This window comes from Akebia trifoliata, chromosome 3 (assembly GCF_017979445.1).
Source record: "Akebia trifoliata isolate Shusen 1 chromosome 3, ASM1797944v1, whole genome shotgun sequence".
In the NCBI taxonomy this organism is placed as follows: domain Eukaryota; kingdom Viridiplantae; phylum Streptophyta; class Magnoliopsida; order Ranunculales; family Lardizabalaceae; genus Akebia; species Akebia trifoliata.
Genome location: NC_141377.1, coordinates 47,129,233 through 47,151,832, shown reverse-complemented (window position 1 = coordinate 47,151,832; position 22,600 = coordinate 47,129,233). Strand labels below are relative to the sequence as shown.

General features: G+C 36.8%; 2 protein-coding genes across 4 annotated transcripts; one reads left to right on the top strand and one right to left on the bottom strand.

Moving 5' to 3' along the window:
* Positions 1-1,313: 1,313 nt before the first annotated feature.
* On the bottom strand, positions 1,314-5,058 carry LOC147407451 (uncharacterized). Its single transcript, XM_086436032.1, has one exon. The coding sequence runs from the start codon at positions 4,838-4,840 to the stop codon at positions 1,388-1,390; it is 3,453 nt and encodes a 1,150-aa protein (XP_086292158.1). The 5' UTR covers positions 4,841-5,058; the 3' UTR covers positions 1,314-1,387.
* Positions 5,059-14,558: 9,500 nt separating this feature from the next.
* Positions 14,559-21,907, top strand: UFD1 (ubiquitin fusion degradation 1). 3 transcript variants are annotated; one of them, XM_086436029.1, is made up of 10 exons: positions 14,559-14,747; positions 14,988-15,043; positions 17,475-17,552; positions 18,862-18,886; positions 18,991-19,023; positions 19,211-19,332; positions 19,454-19,584; positions 20,718-20,941; positions 21,159-21,388; positions 21,504-21,907. In XM_086436029.1, the coding sequence occupies exons 2-10, from the start codon at positions 15,041-15,043 to the stop codon at positions 21,597-21,599; spliced, it is 942 nt and encodes a 313-aa protein (XP_086292155.1). In that variant the 5' UTR covers positions 14,559-14,747; positions 14,988-15,040; the 3' UTR covers positions 21,600-21,907. The 3 variants fall into 3 exon arrangements, with proteins under 3 accessions (XP_086292155.1, XP_086292153.1, XP_086292154.1); XM_086436027.1 differs by having other exon boundaries at positions 14,984-15,043; XM_086436028.1 differs by having other exon boundaries at positions 14,559-14,776; positions 14,984-15,043.
* The last annotated feature ends 693 nt before the right edge of the window (positions 21,908-22,600 follow it).

Genomic DNA, 22,600 nt, shown 5'->3' with positions numbered 1-22,600 from the left:
TCTCAGGTCAATCTTGTTGAGTTAATAACAATTGTTTGAAGATGCATACATAACTGTAGATGGCTTTTACTTGTATCGTGAGGGCAACACATCTATGGTTACCTGCACATCTCACGTGGTAAATACTAAGTCAGGCTTGTGAGAATTGCAGTAAATACCCTGTGTCATTCCGGCATTTTCCTTGTTTGAACCGAGTGTTGAGCCAAATCTTTGTCATGTTTGAAGAGTGACTTAATTTTTAATTGGGATGCAATAAATAATGGATTTTGTTAACGTGTGCCCTTAAATGGTAATAAATACACTTTAGAAATTAAATTTTATATCGAAAATGCCCTTAAAAAACTTATTTTTTTTACCAAAATATTCTCAGATTCCAATATCCAAAGTGTATTTATTGCACTTTAACGTGTGACAAGACCCATTAATAATTTAAGAGATTGGGGTGTACTAAATAAAAGTGGGGTTACCAATAACAGCTCTCTAGAACTAAAGCACTAACAACCGTTGTGCAAAATACTGGTTTTTGAGTGATTTGTACGTGTCGCTCTGAAGTTACCTATATGGACCCGACTTTCAACAGTCTACCTATTTCGAATCTTCTATCCATTATCGACGTGGGTCTAGTGTCCCAACGACGACAATATAATTATAAATTGAAGCATTAAACTAAAGAAATAGTAAACCTCGAAGATCGATATACTCAACGGTCACCTGTTTCGCATTTGGTGTGCCACTCGATTTCGATTCCCTATGTTATATAATGCAGAACACAAATGAAAAAAAAAAAAAAACGTTTAAAAACTGAAGAGAAGAGTCTGTACGTACTAACAAATGTGAGAAAAAAATAATAATTTCTCGAAGTAAATTAATTAGGTCACAACTTGTCAGTTCTCTCTCTATCCTAGACTCCTCCTAAGGTATCAGTGGCCACGTGTCGAGCAACAAGTGGCACCCCATAAATCCGACGTGGCTGGGGTAAAATTCGAAGAGCTCCTTAGAGAAAGAAAGTTACCCCGACACAGTCACGGATCCTGAGTCTCTGACGAGATGACAGTACTCTCTATGCCTTCTGTCAGCCCTAGACCACACTACTACATTAACGGCTACTTTTTCGTCGCTGCGTTATCCGCCACATGGCCAAATATCTTTTGGCGGGAATCTCTGCAGTCCCCCACTTCAGTTTTATTCGATTTTGTCGTCTAGCTCACACAGTGACACACCCTTTGAATCGTTGACTAAAATGTTTAACTCCGACTGACCCACATCCGGTCCGGCAGGAAATTAAAAAAAAAAAAGAAAAAAAATAACGAGAGAGAGGGAGAAATAGATGAACAACAAAGAAATGAGAAAAAAATAAAATAGAAGTGTTGTTGATGGGATTGTTTGTTTATGATGGGGAAGGATGAGAGGTGGGAACAACAGATGGAGGAACGTCAGCGTCGGGGCCAACACGACAGCCTTCGAGCATGAAGAGAATATCAGTCATGGATGGCCGATCAAGTGGGTCGGGTGCTGTGCATAGTAGTCCAACCTTCACCCCTAACAAGAATTCTTCCCATTCGGATGACTCAGGATCAAGCTCAAGCAACCCCGGCTCGAGCAATTCAGATATCTGACCACGTTGTAGTTGCCTCTTCACCCATTTCACTATGTCTTCGTCTTGGGTGAACATCATTGGCCTCCTACCTGTTAGTAATTCAAGTAACACAATTCCGAAACTGTATACATCGGCTTCCTTGGTAGCTTGCCCTGTCAAGGCAGCCTCTGGTGACACGTATCCAATCGTCCCCACCGATATAGCAGATGTAGATGCTTCTGCTGTTGTTGTTGGCGCTGTTAGACGGTCGAGCCCAAAATCGGAGAGGTGGGCTTCAAAGTCAGCATCAAATAACACATTTTGTGGCTTGACGTCACCGTGAACCATGGAAGCTGTGTGCAGGAATGCTAGCCCACGAGCAACACCAAGAGCAATTAAATGCCGCATTGGCCAATTAAGTACATGCCCATCCTGGTGGGATGCCTCCTGAAGGAGTGTGGCAAGGTTTCCATTAGGCATGTAGTCGTAAACAAGTAGCCGGACATTGGGTGGGCCTGCATAGTAGCCACGGAGGACTGTTAAATTTCGGTGCCTCACCTTCCCTAATGACTCGGCTTCCTTTCGAAAACTCCCCTCTTCGATTGATCCATCGGGAAGGCGACGTATGGAAAGAACTATTCCATCCTGAAAGCATGCCTTGAACAATAAACCATACCGCCCCCTGCTTAGTACATTCTCCTCATCGAACTGTCTAGTGGCCTCGACTGTCTCTGCATAAGTGATCTTGTTGTTGAACATAACAAGCTTCGGTCCCCCATTCTCTCCACTGCCACGTCCCCCCTCTCCTGAACTACCTCGTGAAGATGGGCTCCATTTCTTCTCTCCCGCTCCAGCCTCAAGTAGCTGTTTACGCCATCTTAAGAGGCTGTAAATATAGCAGCAACAACACAATGAAACCAGGCAAGCTCCAGCTACCGCAACACCTATCAATAAAATCAATTTCTTCCTCTTTTTCTTGTTGTTATTACCCTTGGTTTCATCCTTACATTTCCTGTTCAAAGGCTTTCCACATAGATTTCGATTCATTGCAAATGAAGAAGGATCACTGAATCGAGAACCCAGCAATGCTGGAATCTCACCCTCCAGATTATTCCTTGATACATTGAAGTCTTTCAAGCGGGATATTTGGGTCAGATTTCCCGGAATCACCCCGCTCAAGTTATTTGCAGAGAGATCCAACACTGTTAGGTTTGATAGATTAGCTAGTGAATTGGGTATGCTACCTGAAAGGTGATTCCCATCCAATAATAGAGTAGTTAGAGATGAGCATTCTGAGATTCTATCCGGGATTTCACCTGATAAATTATTATGACCCAAGTCGAGCTCCTTCAAATGAGAAAGATGAGCAAGATCGGTTGGTATGTTGCTTGTTAAAATATTCGAGCGAAGCTGAAGGACTTCAAGATTGGAACAGTTTCCAAGCTCTGCAGGGATCACGCTAGAAATGCCATTGTTGGATAGGGAAAGAACAAGTAATGATCGGAGAAATCCATAGGTTGATGGAATCTCACCCGAGAAAGCATTGGAAGTTAAGTTCAGGTATCGTAAACTCACTAAACTGCTCAAACCTTCGGGGAGATTCCCGGACAACATGTTCTCTTGCAGTGAGAGAAATTGCAGATTAGGCAAGCCTGAAAGCTCGAATGGCACCTCACCAGATAGATTTTGATGGCTCAAATCCAGTGTTGTGAGGTGCAAAAGATTTCCAATGCTGGAAGGAATCGTTCCTGAAAATCCACTACTGCTCATATTTAGAACCATTATACCCCTTAAATCACCAATATTCAAAGGAATTTCACCAGAAAACTTGTTTCCGCTGAGATTCAAAGTAGTCAAATTGCTCAATTGCAGTAGCTCTTCAGGCACGATCCCAGTCAGACTGTTCTGTCTCAGATTCAGTGTTTCGAGCTCAGGAAGATTTCCAAAACTCGCAGGAATCAAACCAGAGAAAGAATTACCACCAAAAGACAATGTCTTCAAACTCCGTAACTCCCCCAAAAATGCAGGAATATCACCCGAAAAACGATTTCCTTCAAGATCAAGAACACTTAACGAACTACATTTCAGAATCTCAGTTGGAACTCCACCTTTCATCGAATTATTTGCTACTCTCAGCTCCTCCAACAATAAGAGTTTACCAATCTCAATCGGAATCGTACCAGTGAACGTGTTCCCCGAAAGATCCAACGCCGTTAGTGTCGAAACATTAGTCAACCACGAAGGAAACTCACGGTGTATTCGATTATCTTGTATGTCCAAAACCTCTAAAACGCTAAAAAACGTATCTTTTGCAGGCGGAAGAAGATCCATGAACGAATTAAACCCTAATTGAACAATCCTTAATGAAGGAGCATTGAAAGAAACGTTGCAGAACATAGAAGGTGGAATCGAACCAGAGAGACTATTGTGTGAAAGAGATAATACTTGAAGCTTCGGAAGCTCACCGATCGCTGCAGGAATCAAACCTCGAATCGCGTTTCCTTGAACGCTTAAATGCATCAACGAAGAACAATTTGCAAGAGCTGAAGGCAGAGTTCCCTCCAACAGATTCCAATCCAACCAAAGATACTGAAGTTCTTGAATCTCTCCAAAACTCGCAGGAATCTCTCCAGAAAATCGATTGAACGAGAGATTGATGAGTTGAAGCCGAGACGAAGCCGAGAAGTTCCGTGGAATCTCACCGGAGAATCCATTCGACGACAGATCCAGATACCGGAGATTCTGCGGGAGATTACCAGAGATACTACCGGAGAGTAGATTCCGAGCAACGTTGAGAACTTGGAGATCGGTGAGGTTCGCGATTTCCGGCGGAAAAGGCCCGGAAAATGAGTTGTACTGTAAAAATAGGGCTCGAAGACGAGAGCATTTGGAGAGAGAAGAAGGGATGGTACCGTTGAAGTAGTTGGAGCGTAAGCTTAGCTTGCGCAACTCGCGTAAGTTAGCGAGTTGGTTAGTGAGTCGGCCACCGAGTTGGAGACGAGGTAGACGGAGTTCACGAACTCGGCCGTTGTAGCAGAGGATACCACGCCAGTCACAAGGAGCAGATGGTGTGGATGAATCCCAACCATTCAATGCACCTAGAGGATCGTGTAGATTGAGTTTAAAGGATGTTAGGGCTTGTATCTCAGCTATGCGTTGTGCGCAGGATAAGAGTGTGAAGAAAGAGAAGGATAGAAGAAAGAAGAAGAAGAAGAAGAAGGTAAGAGGAGTAGTAGTAGTAGTAGTAGTAGAAGTCATCGCCATTGATGGTGATGGTTTGGTCTCTGGGCCTGCCTTTAGTTTTCTAGGAGTTTTGGTTTGGTGAAGTTTTGGAAGTATGTTGGAGGAGCGTATGTTAGCAGTGATCGCCTGAAAGTGTTGACAGAAGAGCGCGACAAAGGTATCGCCATGTGTTCTTCTGCCACTGCTCTCTCTCTCTCTTTATCTCTGGCTTTCCATTCCCTCTTCGTTCTAAGCCTTTGAAATGTAGTGGGTGGGGGGTCCTTGGGGGTTGTGCTGGCCTTGGTCTTGGTGGACCTATTAATCCTTGAGCTTTCGGCCCAATCTTTTGTTGGTCTACCAATTTTTTTTAAAAAAAAAAAAAAAAAACAACTGACAAGTAATTCCTATCCGTTGGATTGTCAGTAATTTTGGATCAAGTATTTAAAATTTTACTATTTGTTGTACCATTAATCAGAAATCATCAATCAAGTTGATTTGTTGCAAACTGTGGAGACAAAAAAAATGTACCACATGGGATGATACTTTTGGAATTTGGGTAGAATCATGAGGTCTTGTGAGTTCTCATCTTACCTACCATTTTTATGTGGTAAATTTTTTATTTTTTTTATTTTACCTTGTACTTTTATTTCTGTGCTATTTTTTTTTTTTTTACTCTTTTTCTTTTCTAAGCTTGGGCTTTGCTTTTCAACTTTTATTGACCGAATAAAATCTAAAGAGAGGATCAAACATCAACATCATTCAACCCATTTGAATTTCAATAGGTTAAAAAGAGTGGGAAGGTGTATAAATGATTTAAGTCTTAGTATGATAAGTGAGGAGACAAGAACACGAAATATAGACTACATAATTAAATAGATGCCTTAGAAAAAAAGTAACTTATCGAAGGTCACAACAATGGGATGGTCTAATAAGCATCACCATTAATTTCATTGAATTGGGGTTGGAGAGTATTAATGTACACAATGGTATTCTGATCGGGGACGTTCAGTATCCATTTTGTGTAGGCTAACTCTCACCCAACTCTTCATCACTACTCAACTCACACATTAAGGAGTAGTCCATTAAATGTCTTTAAATTATAAACTGCCCTTACCATTACTAGCATGCCTGCCCTTTCCTCTACTTTTCTTGTTGCATGTAGAAAGTGTGAGGTATGTATGATTGGAGATGTTAATGGACTGGTTCCAAGCCCAACCAACAGATGATGACATTCAAGTCAAGCCCAAGCCCAAGACTATTTCAATTTAATAACTTATAATGCATCAAACTCCTATTGAAAAGGTATCTCCTCGAGATCATCTTCCTGACTCCTAAGTCAAGAAGTCATTAATGCCAAGACACAAACCCTAGTATGATAGAGTGTTTGAGAAAGACATGAACCATATCATAACGAACAAGGTCATGATAGATCCTTAAAAACAAGGAAATCATCATGAACAGGTAAACTCGATGCAGTCCCATTGATCTTGACGTGATCTTTTTTTTCCTTGGGATACACAAATGTAGGTCTTTATGGAGATGTGCAATTGTGTATCACAAGTAAAAAGACCTGTGATTCTAACCCATACCATGCCAGGTAGCATATGTCAGAGGGGGCGTCAGAAAATCATGACTCAATGATTACGTAAAGGTGAGCGTAAGGGTTAGAGGTATGTGATTTTCATTAAACTCAAGTTTATACCAATTCTCACATATAAATTTAATTTAAATATAGGAGTGGATTCAATAGATATCTTACCTAATAAGAATGACGTAACGATGAAAAAAAATATATCTCAACAATGTATGTTGTGGATCTCGAGGTTGAAAAGAACAAAGTAATATGGATCATGCATGGGGCATGAAAGGTTTGAGGGGATGATGATTCAACTATGTTCATCTCGAAGACCACAGTAAGTAGTGGACCCAATCAGGACGACCTTTTTCTCATGAGCAAATTTCAACAGGAGGGAGAGATTTTTCAAACATAACTAACCACTAAGCATGATTATCTATTTTTTGTCTTCGACACTTCTAAAACCCGTAAATCGTGGGATTGAGACATCCAGATTAAGATTTTGTGACTTTTTTTGTGTGGCCTTTAGACTTAAATTCATGATTCTCTTTTGACCTTCACTTCGTTATTAAGAGCTGTTTTTTCCTTTTGTTTCTCATGCCACCGCCAAATTAAAATCCAAGACATTAGACGACACCTTCTTCTAATAACGAAGACATGGAGATTGGAGAGTGACACAAAACTCTCATTGGCCGGCTAACCTTTGACCCGACTTCATGGTCAAAAGTAAATAATTTCATCTTTATCCACCCCAATGGACCAATTCTATGAAATTTGAATTGGTGTAATGATTTTCTAACCCCCCACCCCTCTTCTGATGACACACGCCCCTCTACGCCTCTATCACATAATTATAAATCATTTATCTCGAGATATGCAAAATTATAAATATTTTCTTGTGTATCTCAAGTCAAATGATCTGCGGTTTTGTGATGGGGATGTGTGTCTGACGGAATATCATATTATCATAACTCTTTAAATTATTATATTAGTGTAGTACGACTGTGACATCTTATATGATTGGTTCAATTAATCTCAAAATTTTGAAATAAAACTTTGATGATGATGATGATGATGGTGATTTGGACATGTCATCATTGTTAAAAATAAATTTCCTTGAAAGTAATTTACTTAATTTATATCATATAAAATGATGTGAAACCTTCAAATGATAGTGTTTCTTAGGGAAAAAAAACTTTGAAGTGGGCAGACCGCTTCTTCAAATTTTTGAAGGAACCCTCTCCATTTGATTACATGTGGTATTTTCAATGAGAAATTTTGATGAAAAAGTAAGGAGTGAAATAAATTTAAAATGCCACATGTCCTGTAACGAGGAGGATTTCTTCAAATTTTGAAGTGGGCTGCCCGTTTCAAAGTTGGACTTAGTGTGACATGCAGAGAGATATGCCCTCATTTTCTGTCTAAAGTCCCATCCAGTGAGTTCCTACTTTGAAAAGGATATCTAAAGTTGTCATAATTATTCTTGAGACCTACACTAATGAGTCATAAGGATCATCCAAGGGTCGAGAGCTTGGGATGCTAGTCTCTCCCTAAGGACTTATAATGGATCAGACTTGATCTGAAATCTTTGTGATTCAAAAATTGAATTTCATGGGTTTGGTATCTTGGAATACATTCTAATAAAAAATGGATCGAATATAGTTTGTTATCTCTTAATTAATCCGACTCGAATTCAAGTTAGATACAAATCCATCACTAGAACCACTTAGATTTGATGATATATTGATTTGAAAATTATATTTTCAAGTTTTTCAAAATGTGGTATGATTGAATTGAGAAAAGATATTTCTTAGATATTTTGGTCAGAAGAATATTAAAAGACATATTGATGTATGGTGAGGTCGATTTTGTGATAAATCGACTTCAATCACTATTTCATCATTAAATATACAAAATAATAAAAAGAACATGAAAAAATAGAGAAGACAAAGGTTTTTTCGTGATTTGACAAACGTGTCTACATGTACGGGCTTGGAGAGTTATTTCAGTATAGATCTTACGATTATATGAGCTTCTCTCTCCCCTTCCGTTTTTTTCTCTCCCTTTCTCTTCCTCTCTGCAATGGTCTCAAGGCCTTTAAATAGAAAAATCCTAAAAATAGTCATAATTGTAATTAAGTTACAATTAACCATATTACCTATTATTTAAATTAATAATTACATAAAAAGTGAAGAATCCTCTTAAATTGAGATTATTGCTTAATAAGATAAAATCCTTTTCAAATAATACCACATATCCATCTCGAGATGTATGTTGATGGTGCAAATGAAAGATCTGGATGTGAGACGATTTTATCCTTTCACAATGTATATGTTTGGGATAACAATTTGACCATAAAATCCATGTGAAAATGAATTATGAACTATCTTTTACTCTAACAATTCATGTTTATTGGATAATTTCATTCATGTGTCATTCATTCTAAAATGTCTACTTTGAGAGAGATAGGAAAGAGATCAACAATCACTTAAAATTGATATAAAAAACCTAATACCTTGTTTGCAAATCCTATGCATTCAGTGAATGCACTTCGATAGAATTGTACACTTTAGAGACATTTCTAGCGAAAATGCAATTATAAAATTATCATTTAACGAAAGGTATTTTTTAAGAAATGGATTCTTTCGACATATTAATAATTATATTAAAATTTTTAATTTGTTATTTATTAATTCAGTATTATGAGGTGTTTTAGTCACTAATTATATAAGTAAGGATATTATATATCATCCCAAAATTTTATATTTCTCTTTAAAACAAAAAGTGCTTCTCATGTATTTGGCAAACAAGATGGCATTTGGGCGTCGTCCAGCTGGAGAAGGTTGGCCACACTGACTAGACAGGGTAGTATAGCTTTATAAAGTGCCACGTGTGCCAATGGGTGGCATGCTAGCCTTCTATGAAACTTTCTGCTCATTTCCTTTCAAGAAGGTGGAAGGTAGATGATTGACAACACCATCACTAGGGGTAATAGAGTGGGGACCATTTGCTAGATGGTATGGCATTAGACCTCATTTGAGCTACTTATGGTCTTCATCCACAGCCTGTAATCTTTCCACATTGTGTTGGATGACTTTTAAGCTTTTTTTTTAAATTTTTTTTATTTATTATTTTGGGGTTTGGAGGAGAATTATTTTTGACAGCATGGATGGAATAGTACATGGGCCTCATTTAATGGGTGTCACCTAGGTTAAAAGTCAACTTGATAAAAAAATTACAACCGTCCGATGTGCAGATCATTTAGTAAATAATTGACCATTATATTTTTCTTCCATATGAAATAATGCAATAAAATTAATGTGCATCGTATTCGAATCCCGTGTTTTAAAACTCGAAAGTGGAATGCCCATTGAGTCAAGTCAACTTTGACGAGTGAATGGTCAATAATAATACATATTATAATTGTGAGGGTTATTTGATTGAAAACCTTCTACCTTGACCGAGTACCCCCCTAGAAGTGCTCTACCATGTCCTTAAGGGGATACTCTGATGCTCAAGTCAATAAATAATTCGTTGTACTGCTTATCTCCCTGCACCATGACCATGACCTTTCATAAATTTTTAGGGATTTGATATCCACGTAATTGGTCCTTTATTTGTTTACCCCATTTTCCTTATTAGTTGGTATTTGATCTTATCTCTTTGACATGTGTCTTATAATCGTTTTGACATGTTTATGTCAATTAGGGATCTATCCTATGAGATTCTTCGAATATTTTCACATAATTTTCTAAAGGGGCAGGTATGCGTTACGGACTTTGATTTTGTGCTTGGGAGTATTATAACTCCCTATTCGATTATTTCCTTTATCTCGAGTGAATTTCTTCCCTACAATTATAACTTGGGATCTATCCCATCCTCGATAGGATTTCATATCCTGCCCTTACACTAACTATGAATTAGGGTAGACATACCGATAATCTTACTTTGTTTGTACTCCCTCCAATGGAGCTCTTGCGGATAAATTTTCAGGTATAATCTAACCGTATATACAATAAATTTTCCAATGCCTTGAACATCATCTTCACAAGTACAAATAAGAATAAAGAGTGTACATATACCACAATTTGGCCAAGTTTCTAAGCTGAGTCGGTTATATATGAATATACCCTCTTTGAGTTTATGTGTTGAGTAGAGCTGCAACTTGGGCGGGCTGGTCTGAACTCAATCCGATTGAGGAGCGAGCCTGGGCCGAGTTAGGCAGAAGATGAGTGGAGCCCAAGTTGGAATGTCTCAACCCAACCTCAATTTGGGTTAAGGGTTTGGGCAACCCAACTCAACCCAAACGCGAGGATTTATACTGATATATAAATAGACAATTGGATATTATCAATGTGGATTTTATCGTATGGATTGTCTGAGTATTCTCTCAATGATGAATTTGAAGATTGTGTACGATTTTATTTGTTAGTAACTTCGTTGTTTTTTTTATGTTGTATTTATTTTTTAATATATGAAATTTATTTGCTAATAAAAATTAAATTAGGTTTGTTCATCGAGACCAACCCGACCAAAATTACCTAATTCGGGTTAACCCAAACCTGATGGCCGGGTTGAGTTGAGCTCAGGTTGAGGGTTTTACTACTTCAGTCAAGCTTGAGTCGTTTACCCTCCAACTCGTCCAAGTAGCAGCCCTAGTATTGAGCTACCTAATATTCCAACCATTGGTCAAAAGAAAAAGTCAAGTAGAATCAGTCAAGTTTCGACTGATCATTCATCCGTGTTTTAGGAATATAATCAAAATTTAGTTAATTTCAGATCCACCACAGAGTGTGTAGATACATAGAGGGACATGCACATGTGTTGGGGACTAACTATTGAATGGTGCGTTTCTATACTATAATGATCTATTATTAAAAAAAGACAATGTTTAACAAACAAATTTAATAGGTATCTGCTTTTCCTGGTAATCCTCAAGTCTATCCTTCGATCTAGCCGACGCCTCTAAGACTAAAATTTATTTTCATAATTGGTCCATCCATTAGATTCGTTTATCTCTCTCTTTCTCTCTTTTTTCTCCATTACGAATGTTTGGAAGGACCACACCTTTCTTCCTATTATTTGACATGCAAACCCACCTTGTTGTTTAATAGAAGACAGACACCAAACAAATTAACTATAGTTTACATGCATAATCGAATTATAAATACACGTGATCGATCTTTTTAGGAGTTTGGAGAATCATAGAACCCCACAGCCCCCAAAGACTAAAATGAAATAAACATAATACTAAACAATTATGTGATCGCTGCAATAAGGTTAGTGCATCATTAAGCCAATTAACAATTAAAAAACAAAAAGAGGAACTCATTGGTTCTTCCAAGTAACTTTACGTTATAAAATAATATTCCAATTACTTTAGGGTTTTGATTACCATTTCAATGGCAGGAGGAAGCTTCTACCTACTACTACTACTACTACTACTACTATGCTGTTCCTATGCTTTGAAGTTTGAAGTTTTACTTCCCTCCCGACTTCCAATCATAAAATTATTCAATCTATCAAAAAGTTTACGATCGTGCACGAAATCAACGTCTCTAGAATATGACTTGGGTGCAGCATCGCACCATGGGCTAAGCCAAACAATGACAGATACAAGATATTTTGAGTAATAATAGAAGTGGTTGGCACTGCCACTACGGGGCTAAGGCAAACAGTGACAGGTCCAAGGCATTGCTCCCTGCATTATCACACTTGTCGTCCTAGCTCCGTAGTTGAGAGGATTTCTAAGTATAGAACCAATCATTTTATCTATTCTCGGTTGGTAAATTGTCCTTATTTAAGGATAGGGATTGTAGCCTTCTCCGACATGGATCATGGCTCGGGGCAATAAGTGTACCCTAGGATTGTTGCTCTCAGCATACAAGTAACGGGTTTTGTACCTCCATTCCACTTTGTTTAATGTCAAGTCTACGAACCAAACCCCATTCATGTTCTATTGGATTTTTCCCTAGGATTGGTAAATTATTGGAAGAATGATGTCTCATATAGACAGCCTTGAATTTTAGTGAATCTTCGTACAATGAGTTCAAGGATATAAAAATACTATTTAATATCCCATCGTACAAGTGTTACATTGAAAAGAAAATACCTTATGAGCTGAGATAAATGATGAGATATGCATGATAAGAAAAGCACCTTAGCCTATTTGAAACAACGTAATAGTTATTTTAAATAAAAATAAACTTCTAAAGATCCTAAATTGGAATCCCAAGGGATTGGCTCAATGGCAATTTTGAATTCAATAAACGATGAGAGTTTGTAGGTTGTGTGTTTGATACCCAGTATGAGCGGTGGCTCCTTGAGGCCACTCACGAGGGCGTACCCTCACTTACCTGATGCGTGGGCATTGCACGTTCTCGGGGGAGGGACCATATGCCTCGATCCAAGCCTTGGCTCACCAAGTCCCATTAGTCCGATGTATCTTTGGAGCAACCTCCAAAACAAAATCCTAAATTGGTCTATATAAGTCAACCATGACCCCAATAATTATAGAAATCATCACGATTCACTTAATGTGAAAAAATGAAAGAAAATTGCTAAAATATAAAATTTTATATTTTATATAGGAATAAATGTAGTAGAGTCTTTCAATTCCTATTTATAAAAAGATGTCAGACGATTTTCAAACTTGGAGCCCAGGACACCGTTGACAAGTCATTCATGGTGAGGACAAGGAAAGCTATCGATGCGAATTATTGGTGGAATGATCCGAAGTAGTAAAATTTCAAAAAAAAAAAAACCCCTTAATTAGATTATTCATGCAAATTCTTATCTTGATCATGTAAATCATGTATTTGACAACGAATAACCATCCCAAGATTAGCTTACCACCATAGAATCATTTGAGGATTATTCTTGGTGTTTTTGTGCACCAAGGGGAATGCAAATTTGATGGACATGTAGCACACTTTTTGGAACCCACCAATCCAAAGAACTATGGATCCACTTCTTAAAGGTCTTATACACCAAAAATTAGTGTGATTGATAAATCCATCACCTTTAGATGTACTCCAAAAAATACCCAATCATCTTTACAAGTATAATAAGATAAGTTGGAGCAAGTCATTCAACTCCAAAATTTTCTTCCTAAAATGGATCATATATTTCAAAATTGCCTACATATGGCATTTAAATTTATTATTATTAAGATTGGGAAATGCTATTGTTCAAATGAGATCTTAGTCTTTTTCCATATTCATTTTTCAATAATAACCTTATCCATTTTATCTTTTAAGAGAAAAAATAAGGGTATGTTGGTCTTTTAAGTAATATATGCATTTATTATTATGCCCCTAATAAATGCATTTATTATGTTATCTTTATATGACATTAAAATCCAAAAATTAAAATATCCTTGACATTTATCGTATAAAAGATCAATATGCATCTGTTTTTTTCACTAAAAGATAAAATGAGTAAGGATATTATTGAAAAATAAATGTAATAGAGAATTCTAACGCCCTGACAAGGTCTAGGACATTAGTATTTTCCATCAAAATTACTTTTAACAAATAAATAAAATTACAAATGCACCTCCTACAATCTGATTAATTTTTTTTTTTTTTTAATTTTAAAAATATTTATTCGGGTTATCCTGACTTCAAAATTGTTAGAGTTAATTTTTTAAATTACAAATATGACTTTGTAATATTTTTAATAATAAAATATCATACGATACTACATTATTTATTTAAAAATTAGCAATATCCTTTAAATTTATTATAAAAACTTCAACTCTAGGTCGGGATCCATTACTCCTAAGAATGACTCATGAAAAAAACACATCAAACCAACATTTTAAACACAAAATCCAATAATTGAGATTTATGAATATCATGACAATACAAATCTCGGAGATACTTATCATAAGAATATATAAATCTCAACCATTGGATTTTGCATTTAAAGGATTGGGATCATGTTTTTTTTTTTTTCTTTTACGAGCCATTCTTAAGAGTCAAGATCCTGACCAAAACCGTAATTTTTGTAATACATGTGGGTTTGCACATGCCCCCAACTAATGACTCTATAAATCGATTTTTTTTACAGATGAGAACAACCCACAAGAAATCCGATTTGACTCGCCCGAGTCGAGCCATCTTAAATTCGATTGTACAGTGGTACATAGGAATAAAAACTAGCGTGCGTCTCTTTTTATTTTTTACTTTTTATGTTTTTGTGTTTTCTTCTTCTTCTGTAAGACTGTAACTTCGAATCTTTTACAATCTTGCGTCTCGTCTAAGAGACGCACTATCTTGTGCTGTAGGATTCCCTTTCGAAGATCGACTTCTGTTCTTGATTTTGATTTTGGCGCTTTCGACCCTGATCTCTGCGCTATCTTCCTTTGCGGTATCTCATTAAGTGCTTCGAATTCTCTGGTTCTCACTGTCGATTTTGATTTCAATTTTGATTTGTTTGGTCTTTCATTACGTTTTAATCTAAATTACGGTTTCTTAATAATGGATTTCTTCGATTGGATTACTTCAGTGACGTATATTCGATCAAAGCTTGGATTACGTTAGTTCTGCTTAGAAGATATTCGATTAAGCTTGTTTATTTAATCTTCACGATTCTTGTTCTTGTAGGTAGCTCTGAAGCAGTGAAACGTGATTATCTGGACAGAAAACCTAGGCACAATCACAATGGTATGTTGCATGGTAGATTGCTTTGTGTTTTACGTCATTAGTCCGTGTTCTTGTTGATTTGTAGCGTAATATTGATTATTGAATCTTAATTATCTTCATGAGACAAGGGACTAATTAATTATTTAATTTATTCTGGTTTCTGATATCTATATTTGAAAATCATGGTTGAGGCAACTCGAATAGGCCTGATATGTCCTCACAAGCATGCGTGAGGCCCCACATGCTTGATATGCCCCATATCAAACTGATCAGATGATCCTAATTACTGGAAATGGATTACTTCTTAGGGCCGTTGGCCCCTCAATCGTGCTGCTTACAGCGGAGGCATTTGTGCCAAAATGGTGGTCCATGGTCCACAACACCATTTACTCAATGTGTATGACCAACCAAGCCTTATCAGTTAAAAAAAAGGTTCAAATTTATAATGATAAATGTTTCCATGTTGTGCACCTATATAAGTAGTGTTTTAAATTTTGAAGAAATGTCAGAAAATTTCCCTAACAGTAACAATCATGTGTGAGGCCTGACATACTTGACATGTCCCTTATTAAATTGATCAGATGATCCTAATAAATGGAAATGGATTACTTGTTAGGACCGTTGCTTGTAATTTAAGGATTTTGTTAGGGCACACGTTAAAGAGCAATAAATACACCTGGGAAATTGAATCTGGGGATATTTTGGTAAAAATAATTTTTTAAAGGATATTTTCGGTACAAAATTCAAGTTCCCCAAGTGTATTTATTGCACTTTAACGTGTGCCCTTAGGGGCACACGTCAACAAGACCCGTAATTTAATGACAGAAGTATAAAACATACTTTGATAATTTTCATAGGTAATGGGTCCATCCAAGGAGTGGCCCCTTAATTGCGTTGCTTTTATCGGAGGCATATGTGTCAGTATGACGGCTTATGGTGAACCTACACCATCTATATAAAAAAATACAACGGTTGTCTTCCCCCCAATATTTATCCGCCATAAAGAACAGTTCAGATTCAATCTCGCACGTATCTCAAGGAATAATTTCAACTTTATTCCCCTTAGTCTACCCCGTCTCCAAAAACATCCCTTCAACTTTAGTGCCTTTTCTCTTTTACCCTCTTTCCAATAATACCCCTCCAAATTTTCTCTTTTCTTTTCTTCCCCTTTTTCAATACTACCCCTCCTACTTTATTGCTTTGAACTTTCTACCCCATTTATAATACCTCCTACAACTTTATTGTCTTTCCTCTTTTACCCCCTTAATGCCAATGAGGATGACTGGCAGTAGGCACGAGTAAACTCTAGTTTACTAAATGTTTAAGACTAACCATGCCTTATCCAAAAATAATTTAGATAATAATAAATGTTTACATGATGTGCACCCTTATAAGCAAGGGTTTAAATTTTGAAGAAATGTTAAAAAATTTAGTTGTACTTTTGATTTTGAGCAATTTCACAATTTCCCGAATTTCAAAGTTTTGGGATTCCTATCAACTTTTGGCAAATACAGATGAGTCTTAGACAAAGTTTACAACATTTCAGTATAAATTTGAATGATTTTCATTTGGATTGTAACCAAAAGTGAAATTAAATGAAATATAAGCCTGTAAGGTAGAAAAGTGGGGTTTCTTGTTGCTAGGATTTCTATTGTAATTTCATTGCACTTCATTTTGAAATTCTTCACAGCTTTGATTATTCTCTGGTAAGTAGAAAGTTCTTGAACACTATTTGATACAGAACGGTGAGGGAAGAAGAGAAAAAAAGGGGGTTGGGAAAATTTGGTTGGGGAATGGGTTAAGGAGTTGGGCTAAGGATAGGGTAAACCTCCCAAAAGTAGAATGAATTTTTTTGCAATTATTGTAGGAAAGAGAAAATGATTAAATGTTAACTGATATAAAATAATCTTGAACGATAAATCTAGACCTAATTAGGAGAAAACCTAAATAATTACAAAATTTTCATCGAAACCTTGACCGTTGGCTTGATTTGCGCTACGCATTACTATTCCATATCACTTAAGACTTTAAGCTACCAAGTTTGCTCTTAATAAAAGTAATGAATTCATAAATGCAAAAAATGCAATCGAAAGAAGGAAGCAAGGATCATGGGAAAATAAACACCTAACTAAATGCACCTCCTTTGAAATGAAAATTCCTTCAACTTGATAAACTCTCCCTCCTATTCTAAATTTTCATATTGAAGCCACTTAAAAGCATATAAGGTAGCACTATGGACTCCAGTTATTTCCATTAATCATCTGCTGTGGGAATTTGAACTTAAGTGGAATGATGTGCTTCAACAAGTTTTAATTCGTTTAATAAGGAAAAAATCATTTTATTGTTTAAGCTTCTTTATGTGTTCCAAATTTATAGATATTACTATGGAATTGTTAACATGCATCTCAAATATGACTTTTTTGTTTTTTCATGGTTCTTATGGACATTGCAGTTTTTTGAAGGATATGGATATCATGGAACGTCATTTGAGCAGACATACCGTTGTTACCCTGTATCTTTTATCGACAAGGTTGAAATGCTTTTTCCTCATCATATCTCTATTTAGGTTTTGCTACTCTTTACTAAGATGCTGTAATGGGTCAGAATAGTGAGTTTTATTCTAGGTCTTCTATTCTAGTCCATTGTATTCATGAAGGTTTTGAGTTTTATGCGGCAGTCTTCTGAGCCCTTGATTTAGTACTGAGTCACAGCTCATTTTGACGTTTCTAATTTCCCATAGAATGTCTGGGGATCTCCTAGAACTGTAGTTTTGTCTACTTATCTTCTTTATCTGGAAATAGGTTTGATTTGGTTGAGCAATGCTAATTTATGCCGATTTGTTGGTAAATTCTTTGGGTGATGATACCAGAGACCTAGGTTGAAATCCCTCCAGCACCGAGTTACTGAACTCATTAAAAACTGGCTTACCGATAAGAAAAAATTGCTAATTTATACCAAGTCAAACCTACTTGAGAGATGATTATGAAAACTATAACAGATTTTTTAAAGAGACAAACTGTAACCGAAGAAATCTGTTGATGTGACCTCTCAACAAGAAGCGTTGTATGCTAAACACTAATTTTGTTTTTTTTAAAACACAACCTTATCTGGGGCAAGTGTTCTCTTTCTATTAGTCACTGTTCAACACACTTTGGGAACCCCATGGAGTTTAGTGTCTTTCATAAAACAACTAACACCGGATCAGATTGTTCCTAAATCTGACTCTGTTAAACTCATAATGGAAGATGGCTTGGTATTTTATGTCAACTTTTATTGAAATAAAAGTTGAAGATGATCAACATACCCTGGTATCTTCTAAATTTCTATTTACGCATTTTACAGAGAATTCCTAAACTACTTCCATTACCATCGTCAAATTGAAGCATTGTCCTAAAATTAAAATTGAGTTGACTAAAAAAACAGGTTCCTCCAAATGCGTGATCTGGATTCATGTTAGGATGTGGCGAATTTTCACACCCGCTGCCAACCCGACGTAAATATCATCCTTTATCTGGGCTTGGGACTGGCAATGTAGTGTAAAAGAAAACACTATACAGGAGACCACAATTCCTAACCTACACTTTTACAGATGAGTAATAGCGAAATAAGTACATTTGAGGAAAGACCATTGGGAATCCCATCTTACATCATTTTTAGCTTGGTCTTTGAGTTCATATATGCTTATGATGTTTGTATTGTAGATACAAAAAGGCAGAAGTTTTATGTACAGTTTCTTTCTTGTCTGTGTTTAAATTTGCTCAGGAAATTGATGATCATTCTTCTTCTTCGTTCTCTTTTAAAATATTGCTAATCCCAGTTTTCTCTCTCTTAATTTGCAGCCACAACTGGAAAGTGGTGATAAAAGTAAGTTAAATCTTCTAATCTTCCTTGTTCATACTACTCTTAGCAGTTTCATCTTTTGTGCCTTGTGACTTCTCTTGACTTTATTTTGCTTTGAGTTGTTTCAGTTATAATGCCTCCCTCAGCTCTGGACCGCCTAGGTGAGGGAACATTTATTATTTTTAGTTGTACCATCCATATTATTATATTTATTGTTGTTCATAAGGCTTCTGGTATGAATGGTTCTGTCTTGTACGATTTGTCATTTCTTCTACCTTAGAAGTCTACAACTTTTGATTCACCATGACTTCTAATGCAGATTTTTATTACTAAAATTCCATCCTGCAGCATCTCTTCATATTGATTATCCAATGCTGTTTGAGCTTCGCAATGCTGCTGCTGAGCGGGTTTCACATTGTGGTGTGCTGGAGTTCGTTGCTGAAGAAGGAATGATCTACATGCCGTACTGGGTAGGCATCATACAGTTTGTGCAAATCTCTGCCTACATCCATATTGTGTTGCTCACCTTGATTATGCAAGGGGTCAGTGAAACTAACATTTATTTATTTATTTCAATTGTGCTGTCTATAGATGATGGAAAACATGCTCTTACAAGAGGGAGACACCGTGCAAGTTAAAAACGTGACTCTCCCAAAGGGAACATATGTGAAACTGCAGCCCCACACAAAGGACTTCTTAGATATTTCCAACCCAAAAGCCATGTAAGTATATGTGTCTTTTGATAAGGTTTCAGTAGATAGGGGATAGGTGTTGACTTGCCCACCTTGTCAATTGATGTTTTTGGTTGCATAGAGTTTTTCATTCTCAGTTAAAATTGAAAAGCAGCAAAAGTTGAACTTTAAATTTAAATTATAAACATACCCCCCCCCAAAAAAAAAAAAAAAGGAAGGAAGAAATAAAAGTCATGTAAGTATATGTATTGACTTGCCCACCTTCTCAATAAATGTTTTTGGTGGAAAGCAAATGAGCATAGAGTTTCTCATCCTTGGTTAAAATTGGAGAGCAACAAAAAGTGCAAAACTAATCTATAAATCTTAATTACCCTCTCCCATCCAACACCACTCTGATATCCTAGGTAGTGTGGGTTTGGATGGAACACTTAGTGTTTAAGCATGAGTGTAGAGATTTTTAATTCTGATTTTAGGGGAATTTGTTTCAGCAATTTTGTCTTCAGATTGAAGGATATAGATGGAAATGCCCCATTATATAATTTTGTTGTATTATTGTGTCATGTGGTATGCTCTCGCACTTGACCTCCTCAAGAGTCTTTTTACATGGGCTTTCTCCTTCTTTTTCATGTATAAATGCGGTTTTTATTTTGCCAACTCAATACAAAAATGTTGAAGTAAGAAGGTCTACTTTGGCCTAATTATCGCTAATAATTCCTCAGAAAAAGGAAGCAAGTGTTACTCCTTTTCAAGGCTTGATTCTTTCAATGTGCATGTCATGGATCCATTAATAGCTGAAGGAAACTCTCCAAATGTTATTATTTCAGTCTCAGTTGAAGTTCACCGGTAATTTTCCTCGTCATTGAGTCATATTTTGGAGCTTTGTTTGGGTCATATTGTTGTGTCCCCTTGCACGCATGGTAGTGAGCTAGCAGATCTGGCAAGTAAGTGCGATGTAACTAGAGAAGATTTTTTGTTCTCAGGGAACTCATGCACCAATTGTTATAGAGCTTGCTTTTATTATTCTCACTTTTAGTAACCGCTTGTCTAAATTAAAATGTCAACGGTCTCTTCTTACATTGTTGACATCGTTGATTAAAATAGTTAGGAGCTCACCTAATATATTCCTCTCTTTTTTAATCCCTTTTTATTGGGGGGTCCTGCAGCTTGGAGACAACATTAAGGAACTTTTCCTGCTTAACCACCGGGGACAGTATTATGGTGGCATATAACAATAAGAAGTATTACATAGATATCGTAGAAACAAAACCTTCTAATGCAATAAGTATCATTGAGACGGACTGTGAGGTTGATTTCGCACCTCCCCTTGATTATAAGGAACCTGCAAGACCCGCGCAATCTGTTCCTTCAAGCAAGGCACCAACTAGAGGTTCGTTTTGTCTATCGTTGGCATTCTTTCCTTTATCCTCATTTTAGATGATTATCATGGTTTTGACATCTCTTATTTGTCTACTTCACGTGGATTATGTGTGCATGGTTTAAATAAATTTTTTGTCATGCTGGAGTTGGATTTTTGTGATTGTTAATGGATTAACAATTGGATTATCTTTTGAGATACAAACCAATCATAATAGCTACTTTTGCAGTTGAAGAGGCTCCAGCTGAGGTGGAACCAAAATTCAGCCCATTTATGGGTATGGGGAAACGCTTGGATGGGAAGCCTTTGAAGCATCAACCTCCGCCAGTTTCTTCCCCGGGAGCCAAAGGCAAGCAACCGGAGGCATCCGATGGTGGTGTTCAGCATTCAGCAGGGAAAGCTCAGGGAAAGCTTGTGTTTGGTTCGAATGTAAATCATGCTCCCAAAGGAGCTCAAAAGGTACGTCTTGTCTGATGTTTGGTTCAAATGTAAACTGTTTGGGCTTTTTATTTCCTCAACGTGGACACGTTAAAAAGCTTTCTTGATTTATTTTTTTGTTTCTTGATAACTGCAGGTTGCTGCAAAAGAGACCAAACAAGAGGAACCTCAAAAGAAAGAAGAGTCCAAGTTTCAAGCCTTCACTGGGAAAAAATATTCATTGAAGGGCTGATCTGATACTCAATAGTTGGTATATCCTTTAATTCCCATAACTCTTCCATTCTTCCCGTGGATCAGAAATTATGAAAGAAGAATCTTATTCGATTCTGTATATCATAATTTTAAAATGACGAGAGCTTCTAAAGTGAACTGTTCATCTTCTTAGATACTGAAACATGGTAATGAAAACTTTCATCATAGGTATTACATTGACCGATAATTTGACAACCCTATCCAATGGTATGTAATTGATCCTAATCCCCTTGCATGTCTGCCATATGTACAACACTGACTGCATTTAATTCTAAATTTTCCAAAACATATAGATTGAGAGATTTTGGCCATCTGAAGTAGATGTAAAATTGGAATATTCGATGCCTCATCAGGAATAGAACGAGCAGTCCATGCAGCATGTACTTAATACATAATTATGTGCATCAAACCTATGAGAATTATACCCTCTGATGGATGTGGCTTGCAATTGTTGTGCCGCCTCAAGTTACCCCCTTCTGGTAAGAGGACAATCCCTATGCAAGTCCCTCTTTGGGTAAGCGCACGATCAAAGAAGAATGTCCATTTTCTTCCTAGGTGAGAGTTGTGCCCTCAAGTGAATGGTTTGATTATCATATTGTTTAAACTGGCATATATATACTATTGCTTGGGGGGTTTGGAAAGAAAAAAATAACAGGGTGTTCAATAGTAAGAGAAGAAGCTCTCACGGTGGTTTTTTGGAGATCTTGGGCCTATTGTACCATTGGTCAAAACAAAACATAGACTTTGCGGGGATTACTTTTGAAGACTTCGTTTTTAGATGGAACACTTTTTTGTGATTTTTGATTTTTCTTTTCCTTGTATGATTTCTTTTAGAGGCCATCTCGGCCTCTTTGATTGTTGTTTCTCTCCTTTTTATTAATATATTACAATTATCAAAAAAAAAAATTTCACGTGAAAATCATTGTAGACACTCCGAATTGCATGAGCCCAACTCAAAGTAGAAGCTTTAAAAGGTTTATT